Source organism: Pteropus alecto, unplaced genomic scaffold (assembly GCF_000325575.1).
Source record: "Pteropus alecto unplaced genomic scaffold, ASM32557v1 scaffold3, whole genome shotgun sequence".
Classification (NCBI taxonomy): domain Eukaryota; kingdom Metazoa; phylum Chordata; class Mammalia; order Chiroptera; family Pteropodidae; genus Pteropus; species Pteropus alecto.
The window spans coordinates 35,187,259-35,210,473 of NW_006442484.1; the positions used below are offsets into that span (position 1 = coordinate 35,187,259).

Sequence of the window (23,215 nt, forward strand, 5' to 3'; positions counted from 1 at the left end):
GAAAAACTGGGCCTGACCTGTACCTCAGATCCTTGTCCTCTTGATTCCTTAGGGACTTTTTTTCATTTCTGCTCCCTCAGCATCTTCAGTTTCTTTTCACTGCTTACTTCTGCCCTGTCCTTAAGCATGCACAGGATATACCTGTATTAAAAAATATTTGCCTGATCCTGCTGCTTCCTCAAGCCATCTCTTACTTCTCTTCCTGTATTTATTAGCAAACTTTCCAAACAGTCCACATCTGTGGCTTTCATTTTCTCACCCTCCTTCTTTGAGCCTCTTGATCTATCCCTTACTGCTTACAGTACTCATTTCTTCCTCCATGTTGTCTTTAACGCCTATTTTCTATACCACGTATTTTGCCAATTAATCAAACAATTTTGTATCATTTAAATATTTAATCTTAACAATCTTGTCGACTATAAATAAGCTGAAAGGATGAATTTATTTTATCTTTATCAAATAGCTGCTAGCACTATACAAATAGGAAGTACACATGAATTAGTACTGGATGACTTGATTTCATATTTTGAATGTAAGTATTTTAATCATAATTAAAGAAACATTAAAAAATGTTCATCGAAAAAGTCTTTTGCCAAAACTCTAAGATAATGCTTTTAATTCACCAAATACTCGTCAGGCTATACTAGGTTGAAGAGTGTCCCACCAAAAAATCATGCCCAGCTGGAATCTTAGAATGTGATCTTATTTGGAAATAGGTCTTTGTAGATTTAGCTAGTTAAGAAGAGGTCATACTGAATGAGGACAGGCCCTTAAATCCAATGATTGGTGTCCTTAGAAGAAGGCCATGTGAAGACATGCTTTTGCTGACTTGAAGGATGGAGAGGACTATGCAGAGAGACAGAGGAAGAGGGACATGTGGAGATGAAAGCAGAAATTGGAGCTATATAGCTGCAGGCCAAGGAACACCAAGGATTGCCAGTAACCACCAGAAGTTAGGAAGAGGCAGGGAAGGATTCTTCCCTGGAGCCTTCAGAGGAAGCATGGCCCTGTCAACACCTTGATTTTGGACTTCTAGACTCCATAGCTGTGAAAGAATAAATTTTTGTTGCTTTAAGCCATACAGTTTGTGGTAATTTATTATGGCCGTCTTAGAAAACTAATACAAGCACTCATTGTGTTCTGCAATGTTCTCAACACTAGATATGAGTGAGCAGAACGTGGAAAACTCCTGCCCTCAGAAAGCTTACATTCTAATGGCGGGGGGCGGGGCGGAGACATAGGAACAAATAGTAAGTAAATAATGTCACATGTTAGGTGGTAAGTACCACAGAAAAATAAAGCAGGGAAGGGAAAAATGAGTGCCAGGTCTGGGGGAGGCTGTTGTGTTCAGCAGCATGGTGACAGAAGGCCCCACAGATAAGATGGCATTTTATCAGAGACCTGGAGGAGGAGAGGGGTGAAAAAGAGAGCCCCAGGCAAGAGGAACCAGCAGAAAGGACAGCAAGTACAAAACTTCTGAGGTAAGATGAATGAGCGAAGAGGAGAGAGTAGGAGAGGAACTCAGAGAAGCGAGGTGGTGGGGTTCAGATCACATGGGCCTTGCCGGCCATTGTGAAGACTCTAGAGTTTACTCTGAGAGAGATGGGAAGCTGTTGAATTGTTCTGAGCAGAGGAGGATGTGATCTGACTTATGTTTAAAAATGACTGCTGTGTTAGTTTTCTATTGCTGCATAACAAATGACCACACATTAGCAGCTTAATATAATGTAGACATATTAGCTCAGTAGTTGGAAATCTAGCTTGGCATGGCTGGGTTTTCTGTTCAGAGTCACAAGATTGAAATCAAAGTATTGGCTAGGCTGAGTTCTCAGCTGGAGGCTCTGGGGGAAAAGCTGCTTTCAAGTTCATGCAGGTTGTTGACAAGATTCAGTTCCACATGGTTGTAGGACCTAGGGCCCTCTTTCTTTGCTGGCTGCCAGCGGGGGGCTGCTCTCACCTCCTACAGGCCGCCCACTTTCCTTACCATACGGTCCCCTCCATCTCCCAAGTTTCAGTAGCATGTCAAATACTTTTGGTGCCTCAAATCTCTGACTACCTCTCCTGTGAGCAGCCATGTAAATTCTGTTTTTTAAAGGGCTTGTGTGAGTAGGTCAGGTCCACCCATGTGCTCTGTTTTTTAAAGTGGACTGTGCCATAGAACATAACATAATCATCAGAATTAAATCCATCATATTCACAGTCTCAGAGATTAGGCAGAGATTAGTACATGGAGGGAAGGGAAGAAATTTGGGGAGCCATTTTAGAATTTTGCCTACCATAATCACCATGCCTGTTGTGTTGAGAATACACTATGAGGAGGTGAGAAGAGAACTAGGGAGATTTTTGCAATAATTCAGGTTAAAGGAGATGGTGTCTTGGACCAGGTTGGTAGCAGTGGAGATGGTGAGATATGGTAGAATTCTGATAGAACATGAAGGTAGACGTGAGAGGACTTGCTGGCCAACTGGATGTTTGGTAAGAGGAGACGCAGGAGAGAGTCCACCAGGAAAGTGGATGAGTGAACAGGTGGGGAATATGGGGGAATTGCCAGGCCACTTGATGTTGGTTTTGGATTTTTCTTTTCAGTATAATCAAACCATTTTAATTTTAATAAAATCCTTACTATGCGGATTAATTCCCACCCCCCTCCACCCCACCCCAGAAATTTTACAACAAAGATTTGAATTATCAGTTAGATTATTTTTGTCCATGTCAGATTAAACAGATGATAGCTTCTAGATGTTGTGAGGTTATTTCATTTGTTTCTGTTTGTTTACTTATTTTGTTTTATGGCCATTAATTATTTCAAATCCTACATTCTTGGGTCAACTTTTGCAGATCTAGTTTTTACCATATGTTTTTAAACTTTGTTCATTTTATTTAATGTTGACTGTTTCTGCCACATTTTCTCATTATAAATTGGATAAAACTATGACAGTTTATATATGCTTTTTATGAGAAAATTGTGAGTAATTTCTCTCAAATATTTCTGACCCACTCTATTGTCTCAGATTTGTATTTTCAAAGTTGTAAACTCAATTCTTCCCTATTCTTAATCACTTTGGATGCCAAGAGAAAAAAAGTGTTGGGCTCAAAATGCCCTCAGGATCAAAAAGGCAGAATCAAAACATGTTGCTTTGCAATAAACTCAGGTGATTAGGAAAGAAAGTGAGAAGAGGGGAAGAAGAGAGTTAGATGATTAGATTCTTTGGAGATAGGAGGTGGCTTGATATCTATTTTCTTTTGTCAGCAAACAAAATCTTTCTGATGTACTGAAAAGAGAGCAATAATAAAATATATCATATGCCTACATAGACTTTCCCCCCATTTCTTTCTTTTAGAATTTCCAATTCAACTTAGGTAATTTACCTTCCTCTTCCACCCTCCTCTTAGGTTCCTCTTTGTCCCACAAAGTTAAATCTTGATTCATCCAGTCCAAGCTTGGTGATTCATTCTCCTTGCCAGTGATCAGTATAGAAGTGGACAAATGACACGAATCTGACCAATGAGACACGAGAGAAAGTCAGCCTTGGGATGAAGGACTTCTGGGAATGATTTTCCTTCCTGATAGATTATAAATGAGAAACGAGATCTTTTTCTGCCTTGTGAAATAGCTGTATGAGCAAATGATGTGTTGCTGTAGCAGCTATGCTCGACCCTGAGAGGACAAGCCAATGACAGTCTGAAAATGGCAGAGCCGAAAGACAGAAAGAACCCGGGTCCTTGAGAATGTTGTCGGACCATTATGTTAACTGCCTTACTTCTGCACTTCCAATTATATAAAATGCTAATAATAGCACAACAAAAAAACCCTCCATAGTTTAAACAACTTTTGACCAGGTTTTCTATTACTTGCAGCCAAAAACATTCTGATATAATCCTCCTACAGAATCAGGGAGGTGTGAATTATAGGTGAACTGTATGTCTGAGAGCCAGTCTGATGGCTCCAGGATTAGAAGGCATGTATTCAGGCCCATCAATTATTAAACCTTTATGCTTGGTTGGTTTCTATTCAGACATCCATAGACGGCATTTATCATTTGCTCCTTAGTGCTTTCATAGCACTTTGATCATTTACTGGAAATACATATAGCATTTTTTTTTAAATCATAGTTAATGTTTATGTTTCCCTTAATAATGTGAATTATTTGAGGACAAGGGCCATATCTATCATTTTCACATCTCTAGTGACCACTAAAGTGCCTGACACATAGAAAATGCTTAATGAATGTTTGCTCACTTGGAGAATTACTTTATGTTGACATGTGTGTGCTGGGTGCATGAGGCAGAAGGACCCCCTCAACCCTACTGAGGAAAGCAGAAGCAGATTCAGTAGGACAAGGGAGTTAGGTTGGAAGGCCCACACTATAGATTAGCTCTTGTGGGAAGATATAGTCATGAGGGCAAGAGAAAATTCTTCTCTTTGACTATCCAGCAAGTTCTTCAAGGAGTCACCCTTGTCTCTGCTCGTCTTCATTCTTCATGTTCCCATACGTTAATTAACTCCAAAATACATCCTATCTTTTCTTTTCTTTTCTTTTCTTTTTTCTTTCTTTCTTTCTTTCTTTTTTTTTTTTACATCTTGAATGCTACCACTCTCTCCAATCTGCCATCATCTCTCACCTGAACAAACTACTCCTCACCCCACCATCACCGTTATCTACACAGGAGTCAGAGACATACTATAGAAAAGGAAATATGATCATCATACTCATGCTTAAAAGAACGAGAAAGCCTTTCTGTGTCTCTCTGTTCTATCATAATATTTTAGACCTAGCATATATTACTGTCTGACATTATTTCTGTGTTTGCCTACTACCTACATGCACCATGGATTATAAAGATCCACGATAGCAGGCTCCTCATTTCCACTGTTTAGTGCCAGATTCTTGTACCTGTAAGTAATACTGCCCTGCAGGAAACATTCAATACATGTCGAAGAGTTAAATGATATAGCATCTGGCCACCATAAGGCCTTAGCCCTGAAAAAATTTTAAATGGAATGAAAGAATAAAGAAATAAAGTAAAATAACAGGGAAACAGGAGCCATGAAATTCATGGACCTGAATTTGAGCAGGTGGGGCTTTAAAACAACTGAGAAAAACCAGAAGTCCGAGCCCCGCAAAGGTGGTGTTACAATGATAGTCAGTTTTGGGGGACCCAGTGTGAAGTCAGGAAAGAAATGTGTGGTGGTATCCATCTGATACTCACTTCCTCTTCTTTTATTATACATCCTGTATGACAATGGCCCTCAGGGTGCCAGGAATAAAGTCCTTGTTAGCTACGGCACTGTCTTAAATTATCTCTGCTTCTTGGGCCTTAGATGCTGAGTTATGTGACCTAAGCTCATGGCTCTACTTACTTCTCCAGTGAACCAAATAATCAAAAAAAAAAAAAAAAAAAGTGCACATTATGTATACACTTTAATAAAGCAAATGGTATCATTAAGTTTTAAAAAACTTCTTAGGAAGTTATAATTTCAAAGTACAATATAAAACTGCAAACACAGTACTTGAAAAGAATAAAACAGCTAACTCAGAAATTCTAACTTTGTGGTTTTAGCTTACTCTCAGATTGAGACACACCTTTTGGATGTCATAATGGAGCTATGAAGACTAAAGGTAAAAATATTTACAAGGTACTGATTTACAACAATTGTTAGCATCAAGCCATAAGGCAATGATTAATCATTAACTTAGAAATAACTCTCACCAAAGCAGTTCTTTAAACAGTTACTTATGGGAATCTGCAAACTCAAGGAAGGCTAGAGGTCAAGACTTGGATTCCTATGTTCTAGTATTTACTCCCCAAACCCTAAACTTCTATGCTGCTGTTTCTTCAGTGTAAAAAGTCAAGATATTAATATCTCTCTCTGATATGCACTGTCCCATGAAGATCAAATGATACAATATAAGGTGCATTAGAAAGAAAGCAAGTGTAATTCAGTGCAAACTAAATCTGGACCTACTGCTACTACTAAAAATACTAAATACTAAATAATACTAGTCAAAAGTGTGGGATGTTAGTCCTTGGCTGGAAAGTGTTGCCTCTCTCCAGCTTTACAGAAAAAGAGGCAGCGGGAGCAGCAAGTGCTTTTCCTCAGAATATTTAGCACCCAGGGATTAGCAGTCATGAAATTGTAATATAGAAATATAAATGGGAAGTAGTAACACTTATGCTAATATGGCTCCATTATTAACTTTATACTTGATTACAAGCTAACAGCATGATTTGGGTTTAAGAGCATCAGCTCTAGAGCCACATTGCCTAATCCCAACTCTGTAGAATTTCAAGCACATTCCTTAACTTTTTTGGTAGCTAGCTTCTGAGATGGTTCCAATGATCTCCACCACTAGTATTCATGCCTTTGTGTAATGCCCTCTCACACTGTGCCAGGGTTGCTTTGTGTGACCAATAGAATACAACAGAAGTAATGGCTGTGTTCCATCGGTCATACTTCTGAGGCTAGGTCATAAAAGGCACTGCAGCTTCTTAACTGGTTGCTCTCTTGAATTCTTCATTCTAAGGAAAGCCACCTGCCTGGCACCCTATGGAGAAATCTAGATGGTGGGGAACTGAGGACTCTAGCTAATAGCCATGGGAGAGAGCTTAGAAGTGGATCCTCCAGCTCCAATCAAGCTTTGTGATGACACCTTGACTGCAGTCTTATGATAGACCTTGAACCAAAGCCAGCCAGCTAAGCCACTGCCAAATTCCCGACCCATAGAAACTGTGACATAAAAAAAATGTTTGTTGTTTAAGTTTTGGGGTAATTCATTTTATAGTAATAAATAACTAAAACATCCTTTCAAAATTTCTGTAAATCCTCTGTAAAAATGTGATGATAATGGTATCTTTCTCAAAAGCATTGTTATAATAAGGGTCAAATGAGAAGAATATTGAGAGCCCTCAGCCCCACACTGATACATGGTGGCTGTTATTACATACCTTTTCTTCCAGGAGCAAAGTGGTCCTACATGCATTTATAGTCACAGTCCCCATAGGCCTCAGCACTGCGTTAAGTCATAAAATTTCAAGTATATAGATCCAGCTCTACGTGGTCCCTTTACTTCATCTTTCTCTAACTATCAGTTGGGCAAAGTCTTCTCTTTTTCTCTCTGATCCCTTTTTGAATGGGAGGCAAAATGTCTAAGAGAGAAAATTCTAAGGCACATGCTATGGCTAGGGAACCAAAAGGCAAAATAGCTGGCCTGAAAAAGACCAACCCACTGACCTCATGAGCCCTCGACAAAGGTTGACAATAGTTAACTGAGCTAGCTGGAGTCAATTCAAGCTTTTACAGAGCTCACTGTTTAGAAACTGTCCTCTGAAATATACAAAGCTTTCATTCAGTCTCATTTCTGTGCTTTTAAACCTGGAATAGATCCTGGACTTCCTCAGGCAAACTTCATAGATATTATCTTTTCTTTCTCTGATTATTCTTGTCTCCTTCACATTTGGGTTTTCTTTCATTACTTTACTGATGGATGGGTAAGCAGTCAAATTTCCTATGCACTGAAAGAAGGTATTGAGGAAATTTACTGCTAAAGCAGTAAAAGGAACAAAAAGAACAGATATGTTTCTGTCCCATAATAAAACTCAACAATAAAACTATTTGACAAATAACAAAATGTGATAAAATTATTTGATAAATATTTAAAAAACTCAGACTATAATATAATGTAAAGGGGAAAATAAAGGGATTATAAATGTTGAATGAGAAGGTTTTATTGCCACTAAGCCATGAGGATTTCTAGAATTCCATGATGAGTAAAGTATTTTTATATGTTTTATACTGATTCTCTGGGAAACAGAATGTTTAAATATGTAATATCTTTTTTAATAGTATATTTGAAGAATTTAAAACAAAATACAATTCTTTTATTATCTATACAGAAGGAAGTGAACTTTTAATTTTGTTTGGTGAAATAATTCCTGACCTCAAGGAGTTTTTATTCTAAAAAAAAAAAAAAAAAAAATGACAATAATATTAAGCAATCATCACCCCCCCCCACACACACACTCTCTCACTTTCCGGATGTGTCTAGTTCTGCTGAAGTCATTTTTTCATATGGAAACACTTAACCTTCCCTTAAATTGACCTCTCAGGGGATGGATTTGGGTTTGTTCATTTCTTCCTCCCTACTTTTGGCTGTTTATATCTTTGCTTTCCATATAGTCTAAGACTTTGTTGTTGTTGTTATTTTTCCTATCAAAATCTTCCTTCCTCTTCTCTTTTTTTCCCTTCCTTCCCATTTATATATCCTCTCTCCCACCTCCCTTCCTCTCTTCCTTTAGGTATTTGTTTGACTTTAAACCTAGATTAACAATACGAAAAACATTTCTTGGGTAATAACTCTGGATTCTTTGTAAGAATGCTGTCCCTTAAAGTGGCACAGCCCAGGAATAGCATGGCTAATCTAGCAAAAATGCTGCATTCCTGAGCTTTCAACTCTGTCCCTTATGAGAAGGCAGGAGTTGAAAAAAGATTTCGCTTTTCTCCTCAAATATACAGATTGTACATGCAAATTAAGAAATATGAGGAGATAAATAACTTGAGTGGTAGTGTAAATAAAACGCATAATGAAACCATATCTCCACTCAGTTGCCCAAGAGATGTCCTTAGCTACACTCCTCTTACTTCCTATGTCTCCAATGACCAAAGTCTAATCATTCACATTTCTGGGTAGCTCTACAGCTTCTCCTGGGACACTCCCCTTGCTTCCCCTCCAGGCTTGCCTCACTTCAATCTACCTTCCCACTGTCATACGCAACAGTTCAGGCACGCCCAGAATTCTCCAGCAGTTCTCCATAGCCTATCGATTAAAATCGAACTCTTTTTCCTGCTGCCCACCCTCTTCTCTTGCTAAGAGTCCTTTTATAGTTGAGATTAGAGGATCTAATCTCTCATCTCTGTGTTGACACATAGGCATTCACGTTTTTCTGGAAAATCTTATCTCCAGAGTCTGTTATTAACTATTCAACTCCCAACCCCTAGGCCCCCACAAAAGAAACCTCTTGTGAGAGTTCTTCCTGTGCTTTCCCAGAAGTAACACTTCTAACCCCAGGGAAGTTTGCTCAGGTCTCTCTTTATCACTGACTCATAATCATAGTTAGGTGGAGACATGTGAATCTCTAGGGAAGTCCCTATCAAGGAGATATTCTTGAAATATTTGTTCAAATTTCATTTGAAGAAGAGACTAAGTGCTCTTTAAGGGAAATGACAGCCCATTCCCAGGCTTCATGCATTACCCAATAAAACAAAACCCTTGTAGGTAATGTGACCAAACCACATGGAAGGCAATTACCTGACCCAAGCCCGTAGGCCATTTCACCATCCATCACAAGTGGCTTATCAAAATATAGCGTTCTTTCCAACATTCCCCAAGGAAAGTTCTGATAATTACAGTTTTACCCATCCTTCCAGTGATGTTATGGGGCCTCAGTGATGTTTTGGAGAAAATGCGGGCTGTTCTGATCACTTTTATTTATTTATTTTTTATTATTTAATTTTAATTTTAATTAATTAAATTTTTTATGATGACACTAGTTAACAAAATCCAATAAGTTTCAACTGTACACTTTAACAGTAAGGCATATATATATTTATACTGTGTGTTCCCATTGTTCTGGTTACTTTGATTTGTTTGCATATCCATTTCCCACTAGACTAAACTTGAGGTCAAAGATCTTTATATTTATAAAATTTGACCTTTGTCTTTGCAGCAACTAGCACAATGCCTGGAACATGATGTAAGTCATGTGAATATTTATTGATTGTATGGATGACCCATCCTTTGACTTTCTGTGTGTAGTTGCTTATATATACTGAGTACACTTTATTAAAATAGCTGTATTTTAACAGTTCACAACAAAAAGTCAAATATAAGTAGAGTGATGTCTGTCACTTAACAGTTGAAAATGGTGGTAACTTGCTTTAAGTAACTAAAAGTCAGTATCAATAGCTCAACACACTCAGTTATTTAACCTCTGGCATCTTTGCCTTGGCCCTGAAATTACCAGCAAACATGGTTTTTTATAGCTCTGTAAACTACTTCTGAACTGTCACCTTGAAATCTGGATAAGACCCCCTTATATATAAGCACTGTCTGCACATTTCCTGGGTTACTATACCATCCAGAGAAGACGCTAAAGTTAGCTGTCCAGAATGTGTAATACTGAAATGAAAGTCATATATTTAAAAGGAAATTTGGGCCAGAGGAGACCCAAAGGTCTAGTAAGGTCTCCTTACTAGGTATTCTTACTTGCTTGCCTCCAACAGTGTGTATTCCATTATATGAATGTTTTATATTAAGAGCTAGGGCTAAACTAAAAGAAATGCAGGTGGCTTTAAACGAAAGAATACACCAGACATCACTGATTCTACCCCCCTATGAACATCATCATGTAGTACACCAATTTTATGATTTAACTCTGAAATACTTCTATAAGGGGTCAAATAGTTATTTTCCTGCATCCGGACTCTTCAATTGATGGATTTCCATGATCCCGGAAGGAAAACTACCTGGGTGCCCTGTGCACTGCCATTTCTCACAACTGCACTTCGGGGCTTACTTCCTTATTCTTTCCGTCTCCTTGTGATAGATATCATTACAGCTGTCTGGGATCTTTAACACTGCCTCTTTTTGAAAAGCACGAACACGAAAGTTTTAAAAAATTTAAATTTAAATTTAAAGTGTATTAAATTTAGATTTAATTTTTAAAAAATCCTAAGACTTCTCCCTAATTTCAGGAAGTATATATTTGTTATACATAAAACGTGGCGGCTTCAAGGTTCTCGTAGCCTAAACACTGGAGACCCCGCGAAGTGAATCTTGCTGCTACACTTAGAACCAGCGGCAGCTCCAGGGAAGCCTCAGCTAAAACCTGGTGCACTGGTCCCAGCCCCCAGCAAAATCTCTCATTCTCCTCAACGTGGTAAAACAGAACCAGATTCTGATCTCCAACTGTCTTATCTTTTTCAGATGTTTCAAACTTACTGCCTTTGTTCAGCAGAACGGCTGGCACGGTGATGATGGTGACGAGCGCAGCAGTTCCCAGCAATCCTAGGAGCACCTTCCACTGTGTCTGCAAAGCCGGTTAGATCATGTTCAGTTAGAGCGAGCCCTTTGGCCCCAGTGTGGGTAAGAGGGTCGGGGCCTGGGCTGCACCTGAAGCAGAGAGATTTGCCTATAGGCGTGCACTGGAGAGGGGCACGGTGGGCTGGGAGGATTAAGAGTGAGCCAGTCCGAGGTTGCGAGAGCGGCTGCCCTTGAACTTGTGGCCTCCGAACACATTACCGTTTGCTTCTCTACGCCTGCACGCCAGAAGCCAAGTGAGGATTCGGGCTTTGCGATTTATTGGTGTTTCTCTGGATCGTCCAAGGATCAGCGCCTGGGTTCTATCAGAAACTCCGCAAGATCAAGAGCGAGGCAAGAGCTCTGGGACGTCCCTTCACCTGTCAGAGGGTGGCCCTGGAGCTTCTGCCTAATAAGAGCCCCTGAACCGGTTCCGTGGACAATTTGGAGGGAGTTTGGTGAAGAGACGCCTACAACTCAACCCGGGGGCTGGGGAAGCAGGAGGCGCGCTACTAACTCACCTTCATCGTCGGCGTCTGCTCGGAACTGAGCGTCCGGAGCGGGAGGGCAGACAGAAGTCAGGCGAGTCGCCGAGACTCGAGTCCAACTCCGCGGCTCCCGGCCGCGGAGTCACTCGGCTCTCCCAAGTTTCAGCCCCTAGTTAAACATTAGCGAGCGCCCAGCCGGCTCCGTATAAAGGGCCGCAGTGCAGGCTGCGGCAGAAGGCGCGCAGGCTTCTGACACTGGCATCCCGGCCGGGGGGCGTCCGAGAGGCACCTCACCCGGGCTGTACAAGGCGCGGGGTGGCAGCTGGGTTGCGCAGGGTGCGGAGCCCCGAGCACGCGCGGAAGCTGTTGTGAAAGCCTGAGCTGGGGTGAGCAGGTCCCTGGTATCCGAAGCGGAGAGCCAAGGCCGCCCACACTGAAAGGAGCCTTGAAGCTCAGCTTGGGCAGCCTCACGTGGACGGGCAACCGAACTGAGAGCACAGAGAGGGCAGGGGCTCTGCAAACTCACACAGCTCACTACTGGCAGCTGGAACAAAAACTTCTGGAAGGCAAAGAGAGAGAGAGAAAAGGTGATTGTTCATACGTAGAGGATCAGTGTCTGGATTCACCGCCCGCCCCCAACTCTTTCCTTATTTTCCTCCTTGTCTTGCAGACACCTCCTCTTCAAGATGCCAAAAATAATACTAACACCTATGTGTGACTTACTTTTTCCCAGGCGTTGCTCTAAGTTTTGCTGTGTTTATTTTACAGGGAAGAAGCTTAGGCACAGAGAGGTTAAGTCACTTGGTCACTTCACATGGCTAGGAAGTTATGAGCCTGAATTCAGAGTTTGTGTTATTAACCACTGCTCCAGATGGCCTCTTATCTTTCAGTCTTGCAAAGAAGATTTGGAGAAGAGAAAAAGATCAAGGGTGGCTCTTCCTTCCCCTAGCTCCCCATTATGACCTGCAGGTTCGTTCGTTAATTCATTCACTCATCTCTACATTTATTTATTCCATCCATCCTACTAATATTTGGACGGCTAGAAGGTACCAGACCCTCTTCTAGATGCTGAGATAGAGAAGTTTAACAAGACAGGTGAGGTCTGTGCACTTGGTGCTTTCAATATAAAATACACAGGTACCTAGCTGCCTCTAGGGCTTGTCTATGCCTCCTTCCTTTCTAGAGGTACTTCTGTACTCTAAAAGGCCTCTTCAGTTTGTTCACTGCAGCTGAAAAGCAAAGCCTCTCTGTCTATAGTTAGAGGCAAACAATTGAAAATGCAAAGTCCTATTGAGCATTAAAATATGATTATGAATAAATTCAAATTTCCATTCTTTATCTCCTTTCCAGACTTTGCTTCTGCACTCGGATCTTTTCTCCTCTTGACCACTAATTGCTTGTGATATATACATACACTTACCCACACCCACCTCTAGAAGCTCAAACTGAACTCTTCATCTTCTCCATGACCCTTGCCCCACCCTTCTCTGATCACCACCATCTTCATTAAGTATCTCCATTCACCATTCAAAAACACTGAAAACTTCAGTCATTTCAGATTTTCTTCTTCATTGTCCTGCTACATTCACTTAGCTACCAATTACTCATCAATTCTGCCTTTACAGGTATCTCTCAAATCCATCCCCTCCTCCTTCCAACTGTTTGCAAAAGTGAGTCAGTGGTGTTACTGGAGACTGTGAGCTAAGGCTGTGAAGAAAGACCATCCAACAAGGACTACAGGGAATGGTGCCATTTTGGGGACTTAGAATTGGCCTCTTCTATCACAAGTTTGTACACTCAGCAATGAAGGAGGGAAGCTACAAGTCGCATGAGCCTTTGGGAGGGACATCCATACACCTGAGCCTATGCTTAACCTCCATGCCTACACCGTGGCACTCTCTATCCAGCAGTTTCTGGGGAGACTGGAAGGAGATTGGCTGACATCCATGGGACAGATCATCTTGTTCTGTGGAGGGCATCCCATGAAACACAAATATCTTCACACCATACCCACTTCAAAAGACTCTTTTACATATCTCCCTCACCTTGACCTCTATGTCACCAATCTTTCAATCTTGTTTTTTTTTTAAGTTTCCAGGAACCAGCTGGTCAACACATTAGCCACCACCTATGAGTCATTGTAACCTTACATTAGGCCATCTCTCTTCCTATGCACAACGGAAAAACAGATGTACTACTCTAAGTTCTGTCTGTTAGGAAGATTTCTCGATATCTGCTTACTTTGCATAAAGCCAATTCTTGTCCCTCTCCTGTTGCTTAGTTACACTGTACTCCCTATGCAAATATAGGTGTGTGTTGATGGAGAGATATTAAAGCAGTGGGAGAGGGCACCATGGAGTCTAAATTTTCTGCTCATGTGATTTTCTTGTGCCTCTGGAACACTTGGGCTTGTCTCCTATAGCCTATAGTTACCATTTCCATTTAATAATGGGATGTTGCTGAACACGCCCAACCATCATATGGTGGACCAGGTAACAACCAGTTCATTACGGGTAGTTCAGGTTATATAGTTACTTGGTACTATGGGTAGAATTGTGTCCCCTCCAAAAAAAGAGATGTTGAAGTCCTAATCCCCAGAATTTCAGAAAGTGACCTTCTTTGGAGATAGGTCTATAGGTCCTCGCAGAAATAGTTAGGTTAGAAATAAGTCATTAGAGTGGGCTCTAATTCAATATGACCGGTGTCATTATAAGAAGGGGGAATTTGGACACAGAGACATGCTTAGAGAGATGATGTGAAGAGTAAAAAGGGAGAAGACAGTCGTGTATAAGCCAAGGAGAGAAACTTGGAACACATCCTTTCCTCACAGGCCTCAGAAGGAGCGAACCTTGCCAGTCCCTTGATTTGAGACTTCCAGCCTCCAGAACTGTGAGACAATAAATTTCTGTTGTTTAAGCCTCCCATTTTGTGGTACTTTGTTATAGTAGCCCTCGCAAATGAATATACTTGGTGTTCCATGATCAAGCTTTCAGTCTTTACCAAGACCCAATAGAAAGAGAGGAGATGAAGGGGTTTGGGGGAACGGGTGGCAAAGGTGAAGGTGAATAAAAGGCACAAACTGCCAGTTACAAATAAACCATGGAGATATGGAGTACAGCATAGGGAATATAGTCAATAATATCATAATATCATTTTATGATGACAAATGGTTGCTAAGCTTAATGTGGTGATCACATTGTCAGGTACCTGTATGTCAAATCACTTTGTTGTACAGCTGAAACCAATATAATATTTTATTATTACTAACATAATATTGTACAACTATACTTAATACAAAATAATAAAAAAATAAAACAATTCTGAGGAAGAAGGACTTAAAGATGGGCAGAACAGAGGAAAAAGAAGCACATAAAAATAAAAAGAGAGGAGCTGATTTTCATACAGTGAATAGTCATTGGCTGTTGTAGCCATCATCCAAGATGAGCCCCCAAAGTTTTGGGGTATTTTATTATGCATCAATAGATAACTAATACATTGACAAAGAGGTCATGGCTTTGTTCTAAAAACCCTAGGCATTTCCTATGAGGGCTTACTGGAAGCTCTATACAGTGTCTCTGACTGCTGGGTCATTAAAATCCCAGTATCAAGGCAGCTTGCACTATAGCCTAGACTTGGGGAGCCCTCTCTTACTCTAGGCTCCATTCAGAACAGACAGCCTTACAGGTTACTGAACAAATGGGTCAGAAAAGTACAGCTATTTATTATATACGGTGTCTCTAAAAGCCAAAGAATTCTGACAAATATTGCTCCTCTTCGTGGTGGGCATACAAGGTATAGTGACTTAACTTTCACTTTAGAGGGCATATCCTTACATACTTCAAACCACTGGATGCTTTGAAAGTTTCAAAATTTTAATAAGATTCATCTTCTACCCTGTGGCCACATTTATCTTACTAGAGCATGTAGGGAACTTGCTGCTTACTGTACACCAGGTTCTATTAGCATAATGTCATTAATGTAATGGACCATTGTGATGGTCTATAGTATAGGGAGATGATCAAGTTTTTGGTAGACTATATTATTATGGAGAGCAAGAGAGTGGACTTAGCCCTGAAATAGATGGTGAAAATATATTGCTGCCCCTTCCAAGGAAAGGCAAACTCTTATAGATGGCCCTTGTTAATTAAATTCAAGAAAAAAGTGTTCATCAGGTTAATAGCCCCAGATATTATGACTGTATTATTTGACCCAGTAAAGTTACCATACCTGAAAAGATAACTAAGATTGATCCATAGTCATTTTATACTTTGCACAGGCTGAACAGGAAAGCCAAATAACTATAAGACAGGAAACCAGCACTCGTGCATATTGCAAATTTTTACATAGTGACACTAATCTCTGTATTTGCCCAGAGAAGAAGTATTACTTTTGGTTTATCATATGGATGTGCAGAGACAGTTCCAGGGGCTTCCACTTGGTTTTTCTGACCATAATCTCTCTCCATGGCTCAGGAGATAAATGAGCCAAGGAATGTAGGCAGATTTCAGAAGCTGGAAAAAGCAAGAAAATGAATTCTACCCCAGAGTCTCTAAAAGAAACTCAGCTCTAATAACACCTCGATTTTAGGCCAGGAGAACCAATTTCACACTTCTGACCACCAGACAATAAGGTAATAAATTTATGGTGTTTAAGCCACTAAATTTGTGTTAATTTGTTACAGCAGTTACAGGAAACCAATATACCACAGGATCATACTGGTGTTTTAATGCCATAGCAATTAGTAAAAACCTAGGGCCAGTATTTAATAACTCCTATGGCGTTTCAAAGGACATTTTTAAACCCAGCGATATGTCGTGTGTCTTTCTGAGGAAGACTTGGAAGAAGATTTAAGATATGAACTGTGGTGGCATTGCAGGCTCCTTTCTCAAAAACAATTGACCTTCATTTCAAACAAGGCATTCTGAGTTTATGAGCTGGTTTGAGTCTGGAAACTTGATAAGAGGCCATGAATTTCTATTATGCAAACTTAAGTGCGATTTCTGCACCAGACATTAGAATTTTTCTGATTGTTTAAATGAATCTATAGTTTAGAATGCTGCCCGTCTACTTCATTCTTAAGTACCCCCATGATAAATGAACCACCACCATGCAGATCAAATTCTCTTATTACCAGAGTTACCCCTGTAGCTGTTTGTGGTAATAGCCTCTTTTAAGAACCTGTGGCTTGAAAGTAGGGTCACCTAGTGTGAGCTGTTGACATGGAGAGATGAAGCCAAAGTCACAAAGCACAAAGCAAATAAAAAGCAGAAGGAATAAATACTTTAGTCTCTTTCTCTTCCCTTTCTTCAATACCTTGCCGATGCCTCCCCTTGACTGAACTCATCTAAAGGCAGAAGGCAAAAGAGCCCTCTTAATTTTGATCTTATTTTATCTTAATAGAAGATGCTCTCTGCAAAGATTAGTCTTCTAAGGCACTGGGCAGAGAACATAAGGGTGAACAATGTATGGGAGGACTCAAATGAAAAATAAGCAGCCCAACACCATTATAGTACGTATAATTTGCTAAATTGTCTCCTCATAAAGATTGGAAATGTTCCATTTAGTCTTTATCTTTCTCTTCTATCCTTTTCTCTCCAGTGCCTAGTAAAGTGCCTGGAACACAGCAGTAGTCAACAAGTATGGGTTGAATAAATGAAAATTATAAAATGATATATGAAGAAAAAATAACATCAGAACTTCCTCTGTGTTCTTGGGGACTGGAACCAGAGGCCTGGAGGAAATGAGATCTCACATTGGAAAAAAGGGAGACAGGGAGGATGGCACGGCAAGGGCGAAGGGAGTGGTGAGGGTGCTGAACAGATTTTACTCCTTGCCCTCAGCTCTGGAGGATGAGTAAAGGAAGTATCAAGGTATTTATTTGTTTGTGTTTTTTCTCAGTGTTCCCCTGACCTTCACCTAATTGAGAGAATTCTGCTCTGCCTGTGGCAATGACTTCCTGTTGCCCCCAGGCCAAATCTTGTTACTCACATCCTTTGGAGTCTAGATTAAAACTTGCTCTTCCTGGTTACCTTCAAAAATAATCCCATCCGTGTCTGTTCAATTTTCTGTTTTCTCTAACTATAGTTTGGAAGATTATTCTGCTTGCACTTCAGGTGGAACCTACATATAACAAAATTCATTTCTACCAAGAGATACATTAATGATAAATAGATTGCTAGCTGGATATTCCCATGGCTTTAAATATATGGAAAGAAGAAATTTCAGGCCAAAGGATAACTACACACAAAGGCCGAGTGAGAAAGCTAGAGGAGCTTTAGGGAATATCTGTTAGTTTAGTTTCACTGAGAAACAGAGTATTCTAGAGAGTATTGAGAAATAAACATTGGCCATGAACGTATTCTTCAGTCTTAAATTCAATCAATATTCAGTATGTACTAAGGAATCACTGAAAGTTTTTGCCAGGGAAAGGAATTCAACCAGACGTGAACTTTAGATAGAAGAATCAGGCAATAGCATATGCTGGATAGATGAGAAAGAGAACTAGAGGTGGAATGAGAGTCGATAAAGTTAATGTTGCAAAATTAATTGGATGGGTGCCTCTCTCTGTGGAGCTTGTCAGAAAAGGATTTAACTCATGTAGATTTATATTTGTTAACATATAACTTTCTAAAAACTGTTTCCAGCTGTGGTTTGGGGTGTTTTTCTGCCTCAATTATCAATAATAACAAATAAGGAGTTCTTCATACACTTTGTGTCTTGTAGAGGTCTCTTGCTCCCTTTTAGACCAGATGCCAACTGAAGTGGGAGAAGGCTTTTGCTCTTCTTTTGTTGGCAACCTTTGGATATTCTCTGGGTTTTTTAATTAGAAGAATTTGCTTATATTAGCCTCCAACTTGAGCGATACAAGACTTTATGAGAAAATGTGTTTAAGATCCATAGAGCCAGATTTTCACAAAATGGCTGTGGCTATGATGACACCACCTCCTTAGTGTTTTCCAAGCTATAACACAGTGATAGATGTGACTGTGGTGGTACATGTGTATGAGTCTAGGGTTAGTGGTTGAATGGAGGAGCTGGACAGTGGTTGCTGTAATTTAAGGACTGACACAACATGGCTGAACTAAGGAGAGATCTAATTTGTTATGGAAGGGACTGCCTAGTCTCTTTTTAGTGATAGATCACATAACCAGAAAGTCAGATGTAAGAAGGTTTCTTGATTTTGTTGCATGCTGCTTTATGAATAACAACAATAAGGGAAAAATACTTCATGTTTGATATTGGACTAGAGTGAAAAAGGTCACTTCTTTTTTAAAGAAATTTTTGGTAAAATATACATAACATAAAATTTGCCATTCTAACCATTTTTAAGTGTATAGTCATTTATTTTTTTTATCCAGAGTAATCCAAAGTTTATTTTAGGGTATTCAATGTACAGTTTAATATTATTCATTTAGGACTCTCTTTTTTCTTGAAAGATGGTGGAATACAACTTAACTGTTCTCACTGTATACTTTTTGGACTATATTGTGGTTTATACTGCTTGAGCTTCTTTTCATAAAAGAGATACGAGATGGAAAAAATAACGACATGGGAAATTGGATCGTTTTAGTGATACCGCATAAGGCCTTTGCTATGATGTATACAAAAACCTTCATTCTGATGATATTCTTCGTGCTTTGAGAGAAGAAAGGACAGTAGTTGTATTTCAAACAGAAACTAGGCCGACTTGGAATAAGTTTTATGTCCCAGCACTAAACTACAAGGTAAATGCAGTCCAAAAGGGATGGTCAGATGTTATTTAGCTTCCTGGCTAAACAGCATAATTTTAGGTAAATGTATTTACATAAGCTCTACAGAATGTTTCTCAAACTTTTTTCCCCTTTTATTCTATACTCTCCTCCACTGCTCTAATTTTATTTTAGATTTTTTTCCAAACTCACCTCTCCCCCAAGAAACTTAAATATTACATGTATACTATAAATCTGGTTATGTACTACATGTTCTCTATATATCTGTACTTCATACATAAGAAAAGTAAAATTTTGTCCCCAAGAACTATTCTCTTGGGGGCCATGTTGCCCTCACTGAGAATGCATGCTCTACAGTTCCAACATGAACATAGTAATTACTCAGGATCAGCAGAATATCATTATTCTTTTAGAGTACTGGTTCCAGCATATAATAGAAAGAACTAATTTGCTCTGGGAAAGCCAGACTCTGAAATCTCAATGCTGAGACACTGCATATGCAAATAGACAATGACCAGACCATATATGACAATTGTATTCTGATTTATATCTTCTACAGCAATCTACCAGAGTGAGTTGAACAAGTTGTTAAAAACAATTTCAAAAGAAGAGAGTTTTATTCCTTTATGATTTGCAAATCAGAGAACATAGCCCTTAGACAGGTTCTGAATTGGGGGTGGAGGTGGGGAGAAAACAGGGTTTTTACAAGAAGGGTTGCTAGGGAAACAAAGTTATAACCTTACAGTACTCGTTCTCTAATTGGTGGGGGCAACTGAACTTTTAATGGTAAGAACAATGGGTAATGCGATTAAGCTTTATCAACGTCCTAGTTTTGGTTCAGGCTCATAGAACAAAGGATTTGGTAGAGCAGTTCCAGTACAGGGGGTGTTGCTTATTAACCGCACAGGGGTAATGAGTCATTAAACAGTGCAATCAGCACCGAGGGACTGCTTGCTCTTCAGGCGGTTTCGGTTTCGGAGCCCAAGAGGGCAGTCATGCCTTGTAAGCAGCTTCAGAGCTCAAGCTGCAAAAATCCAAATGTTGGTCCATAAGTTATCATATTAAAGTTCTTATAAATCCTCAAAGTGAATCCACAATTGATTTGGTCATTGGCTGCCAGCCTCTCTATTTTTTGCCTTTGCTTCCAACTCAGGACCCACCAGAAAAATAGTATGCTCCCCAATTCAGTCTTGTAAGATGTTCCTTTTAGGGTTATCTTGCCTCTTGTTTCTCGAGGCCTATAATCTCCAATCAGAGCATACTTGAAGCCTCCTTTATTTTCATTATGAAGCGCTCCCACTCTCCTACCTGCTCTGAGTCCAAACTCTAAATTATGGTGGCTGACTCCCTTGCTATATTAAGCTCTGAAAAAACAGACTTTGCTTGTTCTCATTTGGATGGTCTTTGTTTATTTCCATAATAAGGAATGAGAATGCAGTCATGGAAGACATTATGTGTTTAAAAAGACACCATAGACAATAATCCTATCATTTCTCCATCCCAGTGTTTCAACAGCAGGCATGGCTCATTCATTGCTTTCTGTTTTCTTCAGCCACCCCAAAGACTATTACAACATTATTTATTTTGTCTTTTATCAGCTGCACTATCTTAAAAATTTAAATGTTGTGTCCACATTCTTCAACCATTTGACTATAGCGGTTATAATATTCAAAGATGCTTGGACGTGCAGGAAGGCGTGAAAAAACTTAGATAAATGATTCAATAAGAATCTTTTGCATATAAAGACACTATTACCGAGTTTATCGAATATTCATATTAACTTTGACTTTGATGGGGCTCAGAAAAAGACTCAGTGCACAAATGACTACTTCTTGAGGATTTTATTAGATTTCCTCTTTATAGTAAGACTTTATGTCACATTTACCAGTGTATTAGAATTAATATGTTAGTGGGTAAACTAGAAAAGATTTCAGAAGGAACTGAAAGATGGTTGTGAATTTGATTAGAAGACTGATTTTAAATCAGGTCATGTGCTTATGAGTAATAATGAAAAGACCCCCAAAGCCTTTTGGATAGAAACTAGATGATAGTTATGAATATTGATAAACAAAACTTAATCCTGAGTTCCTCAATGGGTAGCTCAGGGCTCTGGCTTCTACTAATGGAAGACCAAAAAATTTCAAAATGCTAAATCTATCATGTAAATATGATATATAGTTTAGAAAATTTAAAAAATATCTTTTGAGTATAACTAGTTGTTTAAATTTAGCTTTTTTTTTTTTTTTTGGCGAAGCAACCCTTGGTTGACCTCACAGATTGCAAAGACCTTGTCAGCTTCCAATCCCTTATTTTTTTATTTTTTATGCCTACAGCACCCGGTCTTCCTAGATGGTCTCCCATCCAAGTACTAACCAGGCCAAACCCTACTTAGCTTCCGAGATCAGACAGGATCGGGCTTATTCAGGGTAGCCTGGCCATAGACTAAATTTAGCTTTGATTCAATCAAGGTTGATAATTATTGAGATGTTACCTTGCAGGCAGTGTCCTGGAAATAAGTCAGGCCCATCACTGGGATCACAATGTTTACAAACAAGTTAACAATTGTTAATCCATCCAAATGTGCTAGCAAAACCCAAGACCAAACCTCAGAGATGATTAGGTTTTACTAGTCCACCAAAAGCATTTTTTGAGGGGGCGCTGAGGGAGGAGATTAAAATTCCCAAAGACCACATGAATGTACTGGGCTATGGATCTGATATTTAGAGTCTGGAAGTCCTCTTGGCTCCTTCCTGTAGGTGACCTTCTTTCTGTTTCCCTCCCAGGTCTTGTTCTCTCTCTTTTTTCATGGTCTCTTCTATGCCAAGTATCCCCTCAGATAAAGTTCCCACCTCTCCACCTCTTTCTCCACTCTCAAACTCCATCTATTCTGATAAATAGACTTGATTGGAGGTTAACGTGATTGACATATGCATTTTATCTGGACTTTGAGGCCAGAGGCTCTTCCAGATTCTTACAAGTTGTGCCGAATATACCCTGTACATACCTCCATCACTGCCCTTACCATATTATATCAAAATGACCTGTTGACTTTCCGTCTCTCTTACCCTGCTTTGACTGTGGCAGACATTTTATTAATATATGTATTTCCAGAAACTATAGCAGTGTTGTACAGAGTGAACTCAGCCATATACCAAAGTCATGAACACAGAAACAAGTGCTCATTCCAGCCACTCAATATACTACCTGAAAGTCAGCATAGAGAAGAGAAAAGAACAAAGATTTTTAAAGTCGGACAAGCCTGGGTCTGTCATCCAATTATTATTCACCCATGGGTGTTTTCTTTTAACCTACTTCACAGAGTTGTGGTGATTTAATGAGATAATAACTAAGTAATCTTGGCTAGACCTTAAAGCTTTCAAATTTATCTATCTACTGATGATTTCTCTACTTATCTCTTTGGCTAGGATTTGTCTGCCGGATTATGAGCCACCCGGATGTTCCGGCCTGGATAACTCAGAGGCCTATCAAATGCAATTTCATGAAGAGTAAGGTAATTATTCATTATTGCTGGCACTATCTCTACTCATACCATCCTCCCCAACACACACCTCAAATGTGATCCTTTTCCAATACATCCCACCTCTGAGAGGAATTACTTGCCACGTTGTCCAAGCCAGAAACTCAGGGACCCTCCCTGGTGTCTACTCCTTATCCCATGCATCGATCTCTTTAATATCTCTTTTATTTCTCTACATCCATCTAAGCTCATTCCTTCACCTTTGTTCGGGCCTTCATTTCTTCTAGTTCAGATCACTGCAACGGCCTCCTCTGACTGGCCTCTTTTCTTGTAATTTCACTTCACTCCAGCCTCTATTACTTTCCTGTTTTAAATTAGTGGCTTTCCCTGCTCCAGGGTAAATTCATCCCTTAACATAGTCTGGTCTCTGTGTAACTATCCTCTCACTGCTCCTTCCCAACC

The 23,215-nt window shown here is 39.7% G+C and overlaps 1 protein-coding gene and 1 pseudogene across 5 annotated transcripts in view; both read right to left on the bottom strand.

Annotated features, from left to right (window-relative positions):
• DPP4 (dipeptidyl peptidase 4) overlaps nucleotides 1–11,766 on the bottom strand; it is a 75,304-nt gene extending 63,538 nt beyond the window's left edge. For 2 of the 5 annotated variants that reach the window (XM_015596623.2, XM_015596622.2), the window contains exons 1-3: nucleotides 11,600–11,756; nucleotides 11,001–11,088; nucleotides 3,370–3,498 (exon numbers count right to left, since the gene is read on the bottom strand). In XM_015596623.2, the coding sequence (XP_015452109.1) occupies nucleotides 3,370–3,498; nucleotides 11,001–11,088; nucleotides 11,600–11,605 (223 nt within the window). In that variant the 5' untranslated portion in view covers nucleotides 11,606–11,756. Of the gene's footprint in view, nucleotides 1–3,369; nucleotides 3,499–11,000; nucleotides 11,089–11,599 lie in introns of all 5 variants that reach the window. The other 3 variants (XM_006921123.3, XM_015596624.2, XM_025039247.1) reach the window with 2 other exon arrangements.
• Nucleotides 11,767–21,599: 9,833 nt separating this feature from the next.
• LOC112470494 lies at nucleotides 21,600–21,718 on the bottom strand (annotated as a pseudogene).
• Between the last annotated feature and the right edge of the window lie 1,497 nt (nucleotides 21,719–23,215).